At 37.7% G+C, this 17109-nt stretch overlaps 1 protein-coding gene across 1 annotated transcript; it reads left to right on the top strand.

Moving 5' to 3' along the window:
- The first annotated feature begins 3761 nt into the window (after positions 1 to 3761).
- On the top strand, positions 3762 to 12243 carry LOC140307583 (troponin I, fast skeletal muscle-like). Its single transcript, XM_072386533.1, has 7 exons — positions 3762 to 3812; positions 5059 to 5091; positions 5606 to 5642; positions 9307 to 9435; positions 10285 to 10374; positions 11556 to 11729; positions 11817 to 12243. Exons 2-7 carry the CDS (start codon positions 5084 to 5086, stop codon positions 11892 to 11894), a joined length of 516 nt encoding a protein of 171 aa, XP_072242634.1. The 5' UTR covers positions 3762 to 3812; positions 5059 to 5083; the 3' UTR covers positions 11895 to 12243.
- Positions 12244 to 17109: the final 4866 nt, after the last annotated feature.

Here is a 17109-nt window from a genome sequence, read left to right as displayed (position 1 = left end):
ATGGATATGGGCAAACTACCACTAGCATCCAGAGTATGAATCAGTCTCAAGTAAACATTCACATATAATTCTTCATATTTTCACATAGTGAGGAAAGGCCACACGCTTCACTCACATTTCCAAACTCAGATCTGAGGTAAAGCACATTCCTTAGGCTCAAGTTGTCGGTCAGAGGTCTTGGTTGAAAAAACTTCCCTTCTCTCTGACAGAGACACGAACCTGACCCAAGCATCACTCTCTACTGCTACATTCCCAGCATTACTCAAACTCATCGTCCACTGTCTGCTTTTCACTCTGAGCTGTCACCACATTTCCCTTCAGCCATCTATCCTATAGTCTGACCTGCCAAATACTTATAGCTCAGCTTGTCTTTTTTCACTGGTTATCACTGATGAAGGCCTGACTTCCACTGTCTCTTTGAATGTAGGGAACATGTAGGTTTGGCTTGTTTGCTCTTTAGTTTTTGTTTGTTTATTTTTTGTTAATATTTTCTATAGTTTTAGTATAATTCATTTTTTTTTAAACAATAGACATTGGTCATGAATATTGTTTTGATCCTTCTATTGCATCAAATTACAGTAAAACAACTTTAGCTGGTTTGTTTGCTTCATGCAATACTACAATAGGCGTTTTTAAATGACTAAAAATGGCATTTCATTTCAACATTTCAAGGCACTTTAAGCTCTGTCTGTTTATTCATCCACCCTCTCATGTATTGTGACTCATAGTTCCTGACTGGGCTGCTGTCATATCAACTATCAGCAGCAAACAATCAGAATTTTTCAGTATCTGCTGTGAATTGAGAAGAACACAACTTGCAAATGAACTTGTATGTTGTCTTAACTTACAGTGTATATAAAAATAGGTGTGTGGGTGTGATGAAATCTGATCGACAGTAGCCTACTGGACCTGCTTGTTTCTGTTTGCTGCCATCTTTCTTGTTTTGAACCAGGAATATGGTTTCTTAATGTACTTTCAACTATGACAACTAATAACAGAAATAACTGGATGTTACTCAAACTGCATGCAAAAAAAAGGTTATTGTGTTTGTTGGATATATACTCATAGCCAACTCTATTTGAATTTCAGTAAGATATCAGACTATCACTGCTAAGCAGTATGCTGCCAGTTCGCCTGCCTGTTTTACTGTAATGTGTCGATGCATTTCTGAGGATGTTGCAGATCATGCTATGAAGAAGCTATGCACTGTGACAGATGGTAATGCCTGGGGCTCCTAGTAAATCTGATAAGTAGCCATAAATTGCCACACTATATGCCAGCTAACTTGGCATATACACAGAGGGAGACAGGTTGTGTTTAGTTATATACTGCAGAAATTAATAGACAATAATCTGATGTGAAGTTGACACAAAAGTTTACCATCATCGAAGGCCATTTGACACTGGGTCCGAAATCTCTGGCTGCAATAGTGTCTAGCATGTCATTTAACACTTGATATAGTGCCGCTCTCACAGTAACCAGAGACTACATATTCTTAACTGTAACTATAGCTTGTATACAAAGTGCTCAGTGTCCCACTTTTTTTAAATACTAACACAAACAATTTTTCCCACTTGTCATCATTGTTTCATTGATTAATCTTTTATATTCCATATACCCAAAGCCAAAAATCGCAGCATTTCTAACGATGAACAAATTAGTTCCTTATACTCAATACATTTTTGCATTCACTTAATCAAATGAAACTAGAGGTGGAAAACTGACAAAATGCAGCAGCACACACAAAAAGATAAAAAAGAAGCTCATGTGAATAATTTTTTCAACAACGGACCAGATAACTTGTCTTATTAGTTGATTTTTGATGATCAGAAGAAAAATAAAAAGTGAAAACTGTGCAAAGTGTAAAACATCTATCCATCCATCCATTATTTGCTGCTTCTCCGGGGGTCGGGTAGCAGGGGCAGCAGCTTGAGCAGAGAAACCCAGACGTTCCTGTCCCCGGCCACTTCCTCCAGCTCTTCCGGGGGACCCCGAGGCGTTCCCAGGCCAGCCGAGAGACATAGTCTTTCCAACGTGTCCTGGGTCTTCCCCGGGGTCTCCTCCCAGTGTAAAACAAAGAAAAAATAAAACCTAAAACTTTCATCTTGTAAACAAGCTAAAATTTCCTCCTACTTCCTCCTACTGCAAAAATGTTCAGGTGAATTAATTCACAAATAGTGAAATCTCAAATGTCAGGAAACTTTTTCTTCATGGAAAAATCTGCCTTCCTGCCACCCTGAAATGATGCCCCCTTATTTTTATAGCACAAATGTTAATATGAGAGGGGTCTCTGCAGCCAGAGAAAGATCTGGAAGACTCTCTGTGGACAGATCCACATCTCCAATCAGCAATTCAAGATGAAACGCTAACCAGGCAAGCAAGTGAGTAGGTTATATTTATAGATGGAAGAAATGCAGGCTTGTTTAACTGTTTATATGGAGCAATAGTTAAAAGTGAGCTACAGTTATAAGGGTAAATGTCTGCATTTGACAGTGTTTAGTGTCTAGACACTGCAGGTTTATTGCTCCTTGGATTTTTACAAACAAGTTAGGCTTTTTGTTACATTTCCAGATTTTTTTATACAATATAGTGAGTAATGTATGTCAGAGAAGTCATCAGCTGTTTATTCCTGGCATGTTGCATTGATCCGATGAGTAATAAACGTTTGGTCCTCTGGTCCATCTTCCAAAACTGGGTGAAAATGAGTTGTTTCTTTAATTCATTGTATCTTGTGTCTTTAGGGATCTTTGTTCCTTGTGATGATCAAGAGAAGAAAACAGTTATACACAGTGATAGACATCTTTCTCTAAAAATATCTGTTGGATATTGCTCCTCATTGGAAGCCAATCCAATTATAAGAACCCCTCATTTACCTTAATCATGTAGCATAAACTGCTACCCCTAAATAACCCCTAAAACTGCAAATTTAATTCACCAAGGTAAGCCCTAAAGCATAACAGCAGATGTTAAAACTTTATTTTGGTCCACTGAGGATCAAATTGCATTTTTCTGAGAGTTACTAGGTCTGTGCACATTACAATTTTATTGACGTTATCATGAAAACATGACTCTTCATTGGTATGCGAGCTAATCTCTTTTCTTTTCCAGCGTTCAGAGGTGTGAGGTGGCAGTGGAGAGGCATGTACACCAACTTTAAAGGACGTGTCCTTCTGGACAAATGTGCCTCTAATTAATGATGAGATGTTTGTGTTTGTTTGTGGAGAACTAACGCATAATGATTCCAACAAACAAATGAAGAAGCCATTTTTTGAATGACATACATTTTCAAGTTATTGATGCAAATTATTAACAAGAGACATGCAAAGATGAAGATGACATCCAATTTGTAGACTTTTGAAAAAGTCATTGAAAGTTTTTGTGAATATGAAGAATTTTTGAGTTTTTTCTTCAGATACTTGGAATCTTTGAAAAATACAATCAGTTCTGTTATTCTGGGTTACGGGTCTTTTCCCCAACATTCATCTGCTTAAACATTTGAACTCTGATGGTTTTATTGTGGATGTGAATCATCATCATCCTTTTCCTCCCTTTTATAGTGTCCCAGTGGCTCTCAGCTGTGTCCTAAAATGAAATTGTGCTCCTCCTTGATGAAGCCTGATCAGGGTCAAGTTTGGGGGGATGGTGATATTTCAGGAGCTTGATGGCCAATTGGACTGAGGATTCTTCATTTCCATAAACAGCAGATTCATGTCCATATTGGAAACCTCATATATATATATATATATACCCTGTTGATGGTTTCTTCTCACTGCCACTGTTGCCCTCCTTCTCGGCTTGTGATCGCATCTTAGGTGAGACCAGTTTCCCTTTCTTTCTTCTCCTCTAGCAATGTTTCTACATAATTGGTAGATGGATACAAAACTGCTTTTGTGTTGAGTCAGACGCTTCTTATGGAAACATTTTGGTAAAGTGCTAAGGTGATGAAAGTCTTGAGCTCTGAGGTTCATAAAAAAATGAAGGGAAATGTGATCTTGTGTGACGGGAGAGGGGCACTTACTGCTGGATGAGATCTATGTGTCTGAACAGCGCTATACAGTGACTTGAATGGACTGAGGTTGGATGATGCTCGCATCTGCTTTTGAATTTCTTTGAAGATTTCTGTTCGTACATTTTTAAAGCCTTTGGATGTTTTGAAAATTTGAGCTTTTCCTGCAAACTAAAGATTATTGATTTCATGACATGATAAGTTTAGAAATGTTTTTTAATTGAGATCTCCTTGGTTTGATTGGTTTCATAGTTTTCAGGTCTTTCTTGGTGTCAAATTTAAGACTTTAAGTTTTATTTTTAACATGACTTTAGAACAGAAGCTGCCTGCAGTTTGAGATACTGACAGATTTGTGAGTGACATAAAACAGAATCTATCAGATTGCTGATTCAAGACATCTTTTTCATAGATTTAGCATGGATTCATCAACAGAAAAAGCTGTTGTTATGGTGGCCGGTGCTCTTTATAGTGAAGTCATGACAAAAATAATATGCCATCATAAATTCTATACATGTATATTGTAATACAATAAGTATGTAATACAATCATTTTACAAGATAAGATTACTTCCTAAGATCACTTTGAAATTTGATCTTTGGAATTTGCCTGGACCCTTCTCAAGGCTTGATAAGAAAAACTGTCAGTCATACAGTCTCAGTTTTAAGTAATTCTGATTGGTTCTGACTATCAGTAAAACTTACAGCCCCACTTATTCTGGGAGTGGCTGCCTTGTTGGGACAGGTTTTTGTTCGGAGTATGTGTGTGCAGTTACTGGTGCTGGCAGACAGCTTGCTGCTGCAGCACATTCTGTTGGAGAGATTCTTCTCTGTGAAAGGAATTGAAGTGTTAACTCCAGCTGGATATTTAGTTCTGGACACCTGTAAAGGAGCTTATTCCAGGCGTCACAGTGACATTTGACCCGATCTCCAAACTTAGCTCAGTCTCTCAGCTGTTCATCAAATGTTTGGAAAGGTCACATTGGTACACAGTGAGGGTCTCTCATAAGATAAGGTGATGATGATTTTTCCTCTGTTTTTTGTTTCTTCAAACAGGTTGTGAAAAAAAGAAACCGCCAACATGTCTGAGTAAGTGTTGCGTCTCATACAAGCCTCATTGATTTCAGTGGTAGACTGAAATGTGAATGTGCTTAGTTGTAGGAACTGAGAACAAATCAATTATGCAACATGAAATATTTGATCCAATATTATGTTTCAGAAAAACAGAAAAATACTCGAATAAAAATAGTCAGTTTGAAGTTAAAGACAGATCTAAAGAGTTTCAGATCAGTTGGAATACTGAGAAGAAGAGAGAAAAAGGCAAGAAGACAGTAAAGAACCAAAAGACATAATAGAAAAAGAGCCAAGCAGGAAATAAAGAAGCAAAGAACAAGATCTAGATTAATCAGATGGAAATTGGAGAAAAGTGTAAGAATACAAGAAAAAAAGAACAAAAAAGTAAATGATAACAGAAACTGAAGAGTGCAAAAAGTTTTCCGAAATTGAAATCATCAGGGAAAGAGAAGTACCTCTACACTGTACTGTATCTGAACAAAGGATTAATTTACTATAAAGATACTAACAATGTTGTTTGTGCTCTCAGGAAAAAGATGACTTCGAGCCGCAGGCATCATCTGAAGGTACTGCACTCACTGAACCAGTGACCTGAACCAGCAGCTTTATGGTTGTTCATTCTAGTTCAATACCTTCTGGAAAAGGCTGCTGATAGTTAACATATGAAAAAGTCAGGTTTCCTGTTGAAGGAGCTCCATCTCATCAGTTGTCCCCATCAGCCGTGACTTGTGTTTCTTGACTGGACAAGCATAACAACAATACATTTTTGTAATATAGATGTGACTGGATGTGTCTGTTTAAAAAACTGTCCGTTTTTTACCATAAAATCCCAAATAATTTTATTTTAATGAGATACGATGATGTTTTGAGGAGTTTCTGGACTACTCAGCATGTGAGTCTTTGCATGATTAATGCAGAAGCAGCATGTGTCGACTTTTCAGCAAGTTTTGATTGTTCTTTTTTGGATTTCTGTTCTCACACAATCACTTTTGCATCACCTGATCCATATGAAGAGTTGGTGTGTTTGTCTTGTAGAGATATAATACCCTGCGAATTGAAGGAAACAGGAAGGAGAGATGAAGTGACTAAATGCTTATTTATCCTCCTCAGAGGCTGGTCTCTATATATGTATATGTGTAGTCACTGGCAGTGAGGAGAGCTGCAGCTGTTCTGTATGGCTGGGTTGGTTCAAGCTGTGGCAGGATATTGTTACTGCTTGGTCTTCAGTTGCTTTTGTGGTTCAGTGTGTGATGCTGTGGATATATGCAGCTGTCACAGTTTGATCCTGCAGAGTGTGAATGACAGCTGTGTTACCAACACAGGATCCCAGAAGCTCATCTCATTTCTCTAATTTTAACGTCCTCATCTTCTCACTCTTCTGTCCTCTTGTTTGTGACCCACAAATAATTCACCACAGCATATTTTGAAGAATTTTTTATTTCAAAGGATGTCAGATCCTAAAATCCATCTAGAGTAGGGAGGACTGATGAGAGAAGAGGCCTGCCGGAGTGAGGATGTATTCTTTGTGGAAAATGCTTTCGGCACCTGCGATGTTTGAAGGTGGTGTGGGATGTTAATCCCACGCTTTAAATTGAATAAAATGTACATTTCTACTTTGTTGCAAACAGATGTAATGCTTATGTGTCAGAAATAATCCAACAGTGTAAAGTTACAGATAAACAATGGTTAGGATATACAGCGGTATTACACGTTATATTTAGTTGATGTCAACAAAGACATCTCATTTTGTTAAATGCCTTTCTGTGGTCTCCATCTCTGCTCACATCTATGGTGGAATGGACATAGTGACAGAAGAGTCGGGTTGAGAAATTCAAAATGTGCAAATTGGGAAATGAGATAAGTGGCAGGTACATGGTACCTTCCAATACCTGTCTAGAAAAAACATCACTGCGCACACACATTTAGTGCCAATAGGACTTTTTTCCATTACATTTTCTGGAAACCTACAAAGTCTTTTCCAAACACTAGCACCAAGTCATTTTAGGAAAATGTGTTGAATGTCCTAAACAAACTGGCACTGATAGAAAGCAAACAAAAGAATAGAACTTAGAAGGAAAGAATGATGCATTACGTAATGTGTCATCAGAAAAACAGTTTCTGATAAAGACTGAGATATCTTTCCATAAATCAGTAAATATTGATTGATCTTGGGCTGCACAAACATGTGGCGATTAACACTGTCACCTCACAGTAACAATGCTCCTGGTTTTCTGCTTAGGTAGGTTCTCTCTGGAAATGTAATTTGCATGTTCACCATGTGCATGTGGGAGTTCTGTCTGGGTACTCCAGCTTCCTCTAACAGTGTAAAAACAGGGATATTAGTTTAACTGGGGATTCTAAAGTGACCGTAGGAGTGAGTGTGTGTTTGTAATTGTTTGTCTTTGTGGTGCCTTAATGATATGCTGCCTCTAGCTTGATGGCAGCAGGAATAGCTTGTAACCACTAAGCTGTTCAGCCTCAGATGTATTTTAACCTTCAGTTTCCCACAAGCCACTTGTCATGTTGCTTTGCTTTTTTGTTAGTGTATCCTTCTGAGTTTGGCGTTCAGATGTTTTGATTTGATTTGTTTTGGTTAAACTACTGAAGTCTATTTTTGCTTCTACACCAATCCCTCGTGTCTCTGTGCATTTTGGGAGACTGTCTTCCTCCCAAAAAACCTCCTAATGGGTTGTCTGTTCATCCATTGAATTATGTACCGTAGTTAAAAGTTTAATTTAAGAAGTATGTGGCATGTGGTCATCTTGTGAGAAACAATATATCGAGTGTCAAAATGATGTGCATCAACATTTTAATGGCATTAACACTTTTTAGCCCGAAATATGAATTAAATAAATTTGTAACCCCAACTTTCATTACTAACTGTGACCAAGTAATTTTTTTGCCTAATCACGATCCGTAATTGACAAAAGAGTCGCTGTAAATGTTCTTTTGTTGATATGTCACCCAGGCAACCAGCAAAATGTCCTGCATTATATTTAGCTGTAAAAATAATTTAATTGAGCCCTGACTATATTGATTTTCTAACCAGGAAGTTTGGTTAGACTTAAAAACCATAAACATGAAATGTTAATTTCTGAAATAAATCAGGAAGTCATGACAGTGTTTAATTAAAGTGTTGTCATGTTATGGCATGATTGTAACCCAGAAGTGAAAAACTATTTGTCATTTCTTGGTCCCGATTTTTTGTTCCCTGATTGAGCTTGTGATTGAGATTGAACTGTGCATGATGTGACAGTCCTCACCCCTCCTCCTCCTCTGTAGTACTTTGTGGCTTGTAAGAGAAAACATTTGTGAATTTCCTTTTCTCCAATCTAAAAGAAAAAGTTAGTACCCAAGTTCTATTTAAGGGAGAAATAAGCAGTTATGTTGTCTTTTAGTAGTAAGAGATGCAATTATCCCTGCCACCTGTAGGGGCACTGGTTTAGAGGATGCTCATATGCAAGAATATAAACAAATGACCCGTAAGGTTGTCGAGATTTTAGGACAGTTTGGATAGTCTTTAATTTAGTGCTTTGAACTGATCGGTTAATCAACTAATAAAACTCAAACATCCATCCATTTTTTATACCCGCTTAATTCAACCCAGGGTCGCAGGGCTATCCCAGCTGCCATTGGACAAGAGGCGATACATCCTGGGTTGGTTGCCAGTCCATATCAGACCACAAAGAGGCAAACAAGACAAACAACCATGCACACTCACTTGTGCAGATGAAAAAACATTTTTAAGCACTCTGGTGCCACCTGGTGGTTTAATGTTTTTGCAAAGAAAGTGCAGATAATCTGTATAAAGTTGATTGTGTTAATTAAGCACTGGACAGTTTGAGTTGTAGTGTTTATGGGTCCTGGAAACTAATACAGTGTGAACTATTAAAACTACGGGGTTTCTAAATAGTAATCAGAACAGCAAACTGATTTGACTCTTCTCACACTTTTGGCAGCATCTTCTTCTAAATAGTGGTTTGCCACAGTCACCTTGTTCTACAGTTTTAGATATATTACCAATTGAAATGTCCATAGTCCAAGTTTAATGCAATTGGAACAGTGTATGTAATAGGTTCAATCATTAGATATCTAATATTAAAAGTTTTTTAATGCACAATAATTTCAATGCCTGCAGAAATAAGTTTTTGCCTTGCATTAACCAAAATTCTGGTAAAAAAAAAGACTAGTTCTATTCTCTAATAACTTAACTTTTCAAATGTCCCACAGAGTTTGATCCTGTCGATTGCAGCAACCTGGCTTGAACAGGAGAAAAAGGACCTTGTAGCTGCAAAAGAGGCTTACATGGCTGAAAGTTGTCCTGCTCCTAACCTGAGTGGAGACCAGGCTGCCCTCATGGTGAGGATACTAAAGATTCAAAAATTGATGACCTAACACAAAGAAAGGTTTATTTTCTATAAAAAGCTTGGTCACTTTTTACACATTGAAACTTAAAATCTGGGTAAAGCAGAAATAATTCTACATTATGAGTTTGATTTTAACCTCTCAGACAAATGTGAATAGTCACCAAATAAATCCTGTAAGGTTTCAAAAGCAAAAAGAAAAAGAGTAGTGTTCTCTGCTCTGAGCTGAAGATGCTCATGGACACATCTCAAATCAGCTTATCAGCTTGGCCCTGTGTGGCAAAGCTGAGTTCCTCTTAACCGAACTGAACTAAACTGCTGAGATGTGATATCACACAGCAGATATCATATGTTTCGATAACTCTTCTGCTGCGAGATAAGTTGTTATACAGTATGTTATACAGAGGATTCACAGGAAATATCGGCACAATGTGACATCAGCAGTGTTTAATTTTTGTCCATTTTCCCCAGCTTTCTTTTGTGAAAGTAGATCTACTGAATGAAAAGTGATGTGGGTGTTGGCTGTAATACTTGACTCTATCACCTCGGCTCTGCATAAAATCAATTTATTGAGCCTTACTCCGTTAACTTGGAGTAGGTATGCAGCCCTCTTATCTCTGTGGTTAGTGCTTTACAAAGTAATTCATGGTGTGCTGTGTGTAGCTTCAATAAGTACATGCATAATCAGTCTTATAACAACCACGGTACAAGATTGTTCACTCAGCCCTCATACTGTGTAATCGCTTTGTATTTGTATTTCAAAACCATATCACTGTCTGCTTCTTGAAGCATCCATCAGGGATTGTTTTCAGTAAATAACCATTGCACCTGTCTGTTTAACTAGGAAACTTGCAAAAAGTTGGCTGCCCTCATTGACAAAGTGGATGAAGAGAGGTATGACCTGGATGCCAAAGTGGGAAAGGCTAATAAAGAGGTACACCTCCTGCTGCTGTGCAGAACAGGCTGATAGCCTTTCTACACCTCTTCACTGTATTAATATGGTCACCACCTGGTATGTTTGGACAGAAGTATGCTGAGAAAACTTACCAAAGTGCTCTTCAATCTAACATTTATAACTTATTCTGAATTTAGAATAAGTTCAATACAGCTAATGATAACAGTCATTTGCAGTCATAACATTTAATGCATGAACAAACATGGTTGTGTGTTTTTTTTTTCACCTTAACTTTGATCTACCTGGTTGGCCAGGTGAGGACATGTGTTTCAAACCACTGAGTGGTACAGAAAACACCTTGACATGAGCATGCATGTGGAGTCGATTTCTTGCTGTTGTGACTTTAGCATTTGGCATGTCTTTACAGATTTAATGGAGATGAAAACAGGCACAAAATGTTAACTTCAGCCTTAACATAAAATGTTATCTGGCTCTATCTGGAAGTTTTTTTGTAATGATATGAACAAAGCTGCTGTGTTCCTAAAACTGTTAGAAAAATTTATAAATATGTAAAACAGAATGCCACAAACTCTTACTTTTAAAGTTCATTTTAATTTAAAGTTACTTATATGTGAAACACATAGTCTTGCATGTAACTACACATCCAGCAAGCATGACTCCAAAATTAATTCTGCAACTTGAAAATGAAGTCATGCACATAGCCAGACCTATACAGAGTTATTGACATTAAAAGATGGTCTAGCCCCTACAAATCCCTGATCTAAACATTATGGACTCATCTGCTAAAGAAACTGTGTGCCAACGAGAGCTGGTGCTGTGTTAAAGAAATGGCAAAAACACCTCAAAAGTTTTTAAGCAATAGAAGTAATTGAAATGTGGAATATCAAGAATAAGCACATATATCTGCAGCTTATTAGACTCATTAATTCTTAATGTAACTTTATGTGAGGAAGGAATATAAAGTAACCAAAACAAATTATTGGTGAAACTAGATTGTGTTTTTGTAGTCTTTTCTAAATAGTCAATGCTCAGTTTGCTACAGTATAACACTGGTTCGACATGGAGGTGACTTTCACCTTTAATATACACTCATGAGTCAACTTTGAATTGTTATAGATTTGAATTCGGCAGAAATTAGATTTAAACAAAGCTGCTGCTCAGCTTTCAGTTTCTCTTTTAAACTGCTCGGTCACTCTTAGATCGATGACCTGAAGATTAAAGTTGTGGACTTGGCTGGCGTGAAGAAGCCCGCTCTCAAGAAAGTGCGTATGTCTGCTGATGCCATGCTTAAAGCTCTGCTGGGCTCCAAACACACAGTCAATATGGACCTGAGAGCCAACCTGAAGCAAGTCAAGAAGGAAGTCAAAGAGGAGGTGAGTGTTTCGATAAGAAGGCCTTGGCAGCTCTTTTACAGAATGTACTGTGTTTCTCTGACTGTGGACTGTGTTTGTGTCCTGCAGCCTGCAGAGGCAGTCGGTGACTGGCGTAAGAACATTGAGGACAAGGCTGACAGGAAGAAGATGTTCGAGACCTCCTAAAGCGCTTAACTGTGCACCTGCAGGTGCTCTGGGCTGTTAGCACAATTTTCTTGGAATTTTTGAAATTTTTCATTGAATTGAAATACCTTTTACTTCATTAAATATGTGAGTTTCAGCCTGCTTTGTTTTTGTACATTTTATACAAATGAGGTGACAATAGCTCAGGAGCTAGATAGATAAACTACCAGTCGATAAGTCAATGGTTTGATCCGCAGCTCCCCCACTTTATGAGCTGAACTGTCCTTGGGCATGATACTAAACCCTGCATTGTCCGTAATATGTTCCATACTTGTAAGTCGCAAAATGAATAAATGTCATGGTTAAGAAGGTTGAAGTGCCCTTTACTTCACTGTTCTCTCACATCAGACTTTATTCTACAGTGGAACTTCTGTTTCCCTCTCTGCTGATGTTCACTTTTTACAACTTCCTGCTCCAAGTCTTTTTCAATAAATATTTTCTGTTTCATACAATTGAGCTGTCATGACATATTTTGTCTTTGACTCAGTGATGCACAACAGTGCAAAACAAGTACATGACACTGCTTGAGCAAATTTTGTTCTGTTTGTTTGCGTAAAATGATGAAGCAAAAGTTGTCCTGAAAAAGAATTCATTCAAATTTCAGCACTGAACCTGAAACATCACTTCATTCAGAATTCAGTCCCGATGCTGCTCATTAAATGTCAGAAAACTTTACTGAACATGACTTCTGTTTGAAGCTTTTACAAGGTCCTGTTGTGCTCGTTGTAGTGCTGTGTAGGTCAGTGAGGAATTAGGCATAATATCCGTTTCATTCAACCAAACCAGATCAGCCAGAGCTTTTGTTTGTCGATAACTAAACCAGTCAGGTAACATTTTCCATTACACATATTGCATAAGAGAATGTTATTACTCATTGAATATCTAAAAGAAATGTTCATTAACACAGTTTTTTGCACCTTGTTTAGATGTTGAAAAGTCTGCAGTTCAATAATGAAAGAGAATATGACTGTTGAGCAGAACAGTCAACTTTCAGCAAACTGGGCCCACATGCTGTTGTTGGGTAAACGCAACCACACGCACAACTCTGTAAGCCCACATTCTTGTGTTCAAGTAATTCATTTATAGTAGAACTGGGATGATTATAAATGTAACTACAACTATATGAAGGTAACATAAGGGGGCGTCATTTTTGATGTGAACAGGAAGCTGTGAAAAGTGAACTGTCCTTTTGCAGTTCTTATGTTATTCATTCCCACAGAGGAGTTGCTCTCTGATGAAATATAAAAACGGATCACGTGACAGCTCTGCCTCCCTCTGAGCAAAACAAAAGGCCCCCATGGTGACGGAATTCGCAACCAGAGTCTGTGTATATGTGACCAGGGGTGGAGATATTGGATATTGGGTAAAAATATTTGAAACTTTTTATAGCCCTGCTGCTGTAGTTTTATTTGGTTTGGAAGACTAAATGCAGCTACATACTGTAGAGAAACAGCTACTGAGGTCATGTCACAGCACCCACCTTCACTCACACTGACACTGTTGTAACACAAAAAAAAATAAATGAATGTGAACCTACCAGTTCTTCCGAAGTTCCATTTTTAGCTTATGCAGTGTCATCCGAGTGCTAATTATAGAAGGCTGCAAGACTCAGTCAAATGCTCCAGAGAAAATAATAAGTGAACCCTCAGTTTTATCACAGGTATGTGGCCTGGAGTTCCAGAACAAAACAATTAAATTCTGATGCTTTTGTATTTACACTCACTCTTGTGAGGACCTTTCTCTCAAACTTTACAGTTGTGCACATAGGTGTAGAAAAAAATGACACATTTTCGGAAGAAAGTGAAATATAGGTGCGCACAGCAAATATTTTCTGACCTTATTAAGTTAGATTATTCGTTAGCAATTACAACATCTGTAAAACGAGAAATTTGACCTTTTTACTTACCAGGCCAAAGTCAAGTGTCAGTCATATTTTTTTTTATAACAGTTATGTTAAAGTGGCTTTTGAAGCACTCAGTAACTGTTTACATATCAGTTACAAGTACTAAATGTGAGGAGTTGAAAGGAGGTGTTATTGGCCTCTCCTCAGCAGGGCTCACACACAGTGTGCGTCACAAGTGAAAGGTTTCTCACAGCGTTCAGGTCAGTTTGTGTCGAGCAAAACGCACAGCTCTGGTCACCACATGGTGTCAGCAGAGGACTGAATTTTTGCTGTTTTTAGTTTGTGTTCATGTTGGATAGTTATGGCAATTCATTCAGGTCAAAATCACAAGATTTTCAGACAAATTTCCTTTCAAAGTATCTGACCGAAAGTAGACACTCTACCAAAGCAAGTTACAAAGACCTTATATGTGTTTCTTTAAAGAATTGAAGATGAAATATTTGCATTTCATGGTTCTTTACAACTGAAATTAGTATGATCCTTAGATATCAATATAAATTTTTATATTTGTCTGATTATTATTGACTAAACAAAATGGGTGACATAAAAAGATGAACAACTTCTGATGACTATGCTGATTATTGAAAGGGATTGTCATCTAATTGAACATTTTACTTTAAAAGTACTTTGTTCCTCCAATTATATTCTATCTGATTTTATTGGACCCATACAGTCACAAAAAAGGTGAGTGGTATTAGTTTAATTATTTTTAAATCAAATGTTCTTGGGTTTTGTTGTTTGTTTACTGCTGATTGATTTCATTTCTGCTCTTGTCGTGTTTTCAGTTGCTATAAATCCAACACAAACCAAAACACTCCTTCTGGTCACAAGTCAAAGGAAAAGGTATGTCTTTTAAATTTTTTTCTGTTGCTGCATCAAACCTGCACCGCTGATTAAATGAATGATTTAATTAGATTCTGAAGACAGTATTTTCTTCAAGCTTCTGTCAAGCTTTACTGATGAAAACTACAAGCTACTAGATTGTTATGGACATCTTGTTAGCCAAGACAAGTGTCTCTTGTGAAGTGGTTTGTTGAAATTATTACTTTTAATATAGTCACTCTGATGCTGTAGTCTTTATTACACAGCAAAACTCATCAAGAGTTGTACTATGGATCCTCAAAGTAATCATTTAAAGTATGAATTGAATAACATTTCTAATTTGTGTCACAGACAAGATTTGAAATCTGAATTTTATAAGACCTTTGTTAGCATCTTCTCACCTTTCTTTAGTATTACAATCTTTTTTGGCACAGATAGCAGAAAGTTGGCAAATGATCAAAGACAGAAAAGGACAATATGCAGTAAAGTTTGGAGAATTTGTACCAACGTTTCGATTTAAAATATTCAATGAAAGGGTGTTCAAAACTGGCAGCTTCTGGCTATCTGGGGCCAAAATCCATGTTCTTGCCAAAGACAGCAATGTCCGCTCGAATCTTTGGTTTATCTACACTGGTATTGTGAATGGCGCAAACGGTGATGGCAGCTTTTCGGTTTCCTTTACAGGACTACACATTTTTAAAATATGGTTCAAATCTGATATTATTTTTCCTAATTCATTTTGGTAGTCTGAGCTTGTCCTCAGGACTGTTGGCCACTTACAACTGGCTAGATCTATGAGGTGAATGGTCAAAGGGCTCTCAGTGTACCTCATAGCCATAACAAGGAAACCAAGAGCCCCGAGCCAGCACATATATAGCCCACAGATTTCACTTGTTATTAACCAGTGACTTCTTGCTGCTGCCTCCCTGTTCTTCAGTTTCTGCTGTTCTCCCCATCTTTAATTATAGGTGACAAACTCTTTTACTTTGTATATTTAATGGCTGAAGTGAGGGATATGTTCTGTGGCAAAATACTTTAAACCTCTTTTTGTAGAATGCAGTTAGTCTGATATAGTTTGAACATTTTCACAGTCAACCAACAGGTTGAAGAGAAGGAAATCTGATAATAAAGACACTCTGCAGATCTATTATGGGATTTTAATTCAATAGAAGTATGGGAAAATGAAATTATGGCCAACTTGAAAAGCCTGAAACAGTTTGATTCAATAAAATCACGGAAAATATGACCTAGCCTGAGTTTGTTTAAAAACAGTTTCTGCATCTCACGCCTAAAACTTCAGATCAGCTAAAGCTCTTCATCGACCTCTGACCCTGAGCTGTGACATTGTTTGCTTAGGATTCATGTATCACACACCCTGAGGTTTATTCCCCCCCCCCCATGCACTTGTTCACGTGACCACTATAGCTCACATGTTTCACATCTGTTAATTGCATTACTTGCATGGCGCCAGCTTCCTCACAAGTATGTTTTATTAAGTTCTGAATAAAATTAAGGCTTTAAGTACTAACTGAACTATGTCTTTAGCAGCGAAGAACTAGAATACTGATAGGTGTCAATGGAGCTACTGCCTGTCGAGAGACCTGCTTGTTGCCAGTCTAACATGTGATACATGAAATCTTTAATGAAATGACTAAGCTATAAGATAAGCTAAAAGATAGTTTGACATATGAGATTCTGGCTTACTATGGTGAAACCTGCCTCCTGTAGGCAGCATGAGGGAGGGAAAGCACACAGAAGCACTGTTTAAGCCTGAGACAGGCACAGAGGAGAACAGGTTGAGCCTCTGAGAACAAACAGCTGTTTCAGTCAGATTGAAATAATTTTTTAAACCTGGCAACAGCAAAAAGGTCTGTCTTCAGCAGACCTCTAATCATTAGAGAGACCTGCGCATAGCTGCGTGGTTTTTCAACTGGGCTCTTGATTTTAAGATGAATGAATAAGCCTTACTGTTGTTATGTTACTGTAGGTTCGAGAGGGTTTTACTGTGAAAATCAAAACTGTGAAAATAAGATGTGCATCTGTTTTGAAAATCTCAAGTGGTTCGTATGTTGGTATGTTCCTGTCAGTGATGTAGGCTTTTACTTTCAAAGTCAGACTGAGGATGTCCTCACAATGTTTGTATGTGTGGATATATGTTTGCTTCATTCAATTTAATTCAATTCAATTCATTGGTGTCATTTACTTTGCCCTTCACTTTGAGTTTTGAAAATGATTGAGGAGACCTGCTTTATAATTGAAGTCAATGGGAGCCCAATGGGTCACTCACTGCACTCAGAAGCGATTTAAGAGAAAAACGTAAGGCCCAACTCAATGACGGTCACATTTGGTGAAAGAGGACAAAATACCTACGTTTTGATGGATAATTTGTCTAGGTGGAGCAGACATTGTGGACGTGAAGGAATTTTGTTTGAGTTTTTTTCAATTAATCTGGAGCCTGTAAAAACAGAGTGG

Source organism: Leuresthes tenuis, unplaced genomic scaffold, assembly GCF_036924035.1.
Source record: "Leuresthes tenuis unplaced genomic scaffold, fLeuTen1.0.hap1 SCAF_5, whole genome shotgun sequence".
NCBI classification, from domain to species: Eukaryota; Metazoa; Chordata; class Actinopteri; order Atheriniformes; family Atherinopsidae; genus Leuresthes; species Leuresthes tenuis.
The sequence above is the reverse complement of the archived record's forward strand: the minus strand, read 5'-3'. Positions and strand labels throughout refer to the sequence as shown.

Coding starts and splice junctions, on each gene's coding strand:
- LOC140307583 (XM_072386533.1), top strand. Junction 9,436..10,284: donor GAGACCAGGCTGCCCTCATG/GTGAGGATACTA, acceptor CTGTTTAACTAG/GAAACTTGCAAAAAGTTGGC. Junction 11,730..11,816: donor AGAAGGAAGTCAAAGAGGAG/GTGAGTGTTTCG, acceptor TGTGTCCTGCAG/CCTGCAGAGGCAGTCGGTGA.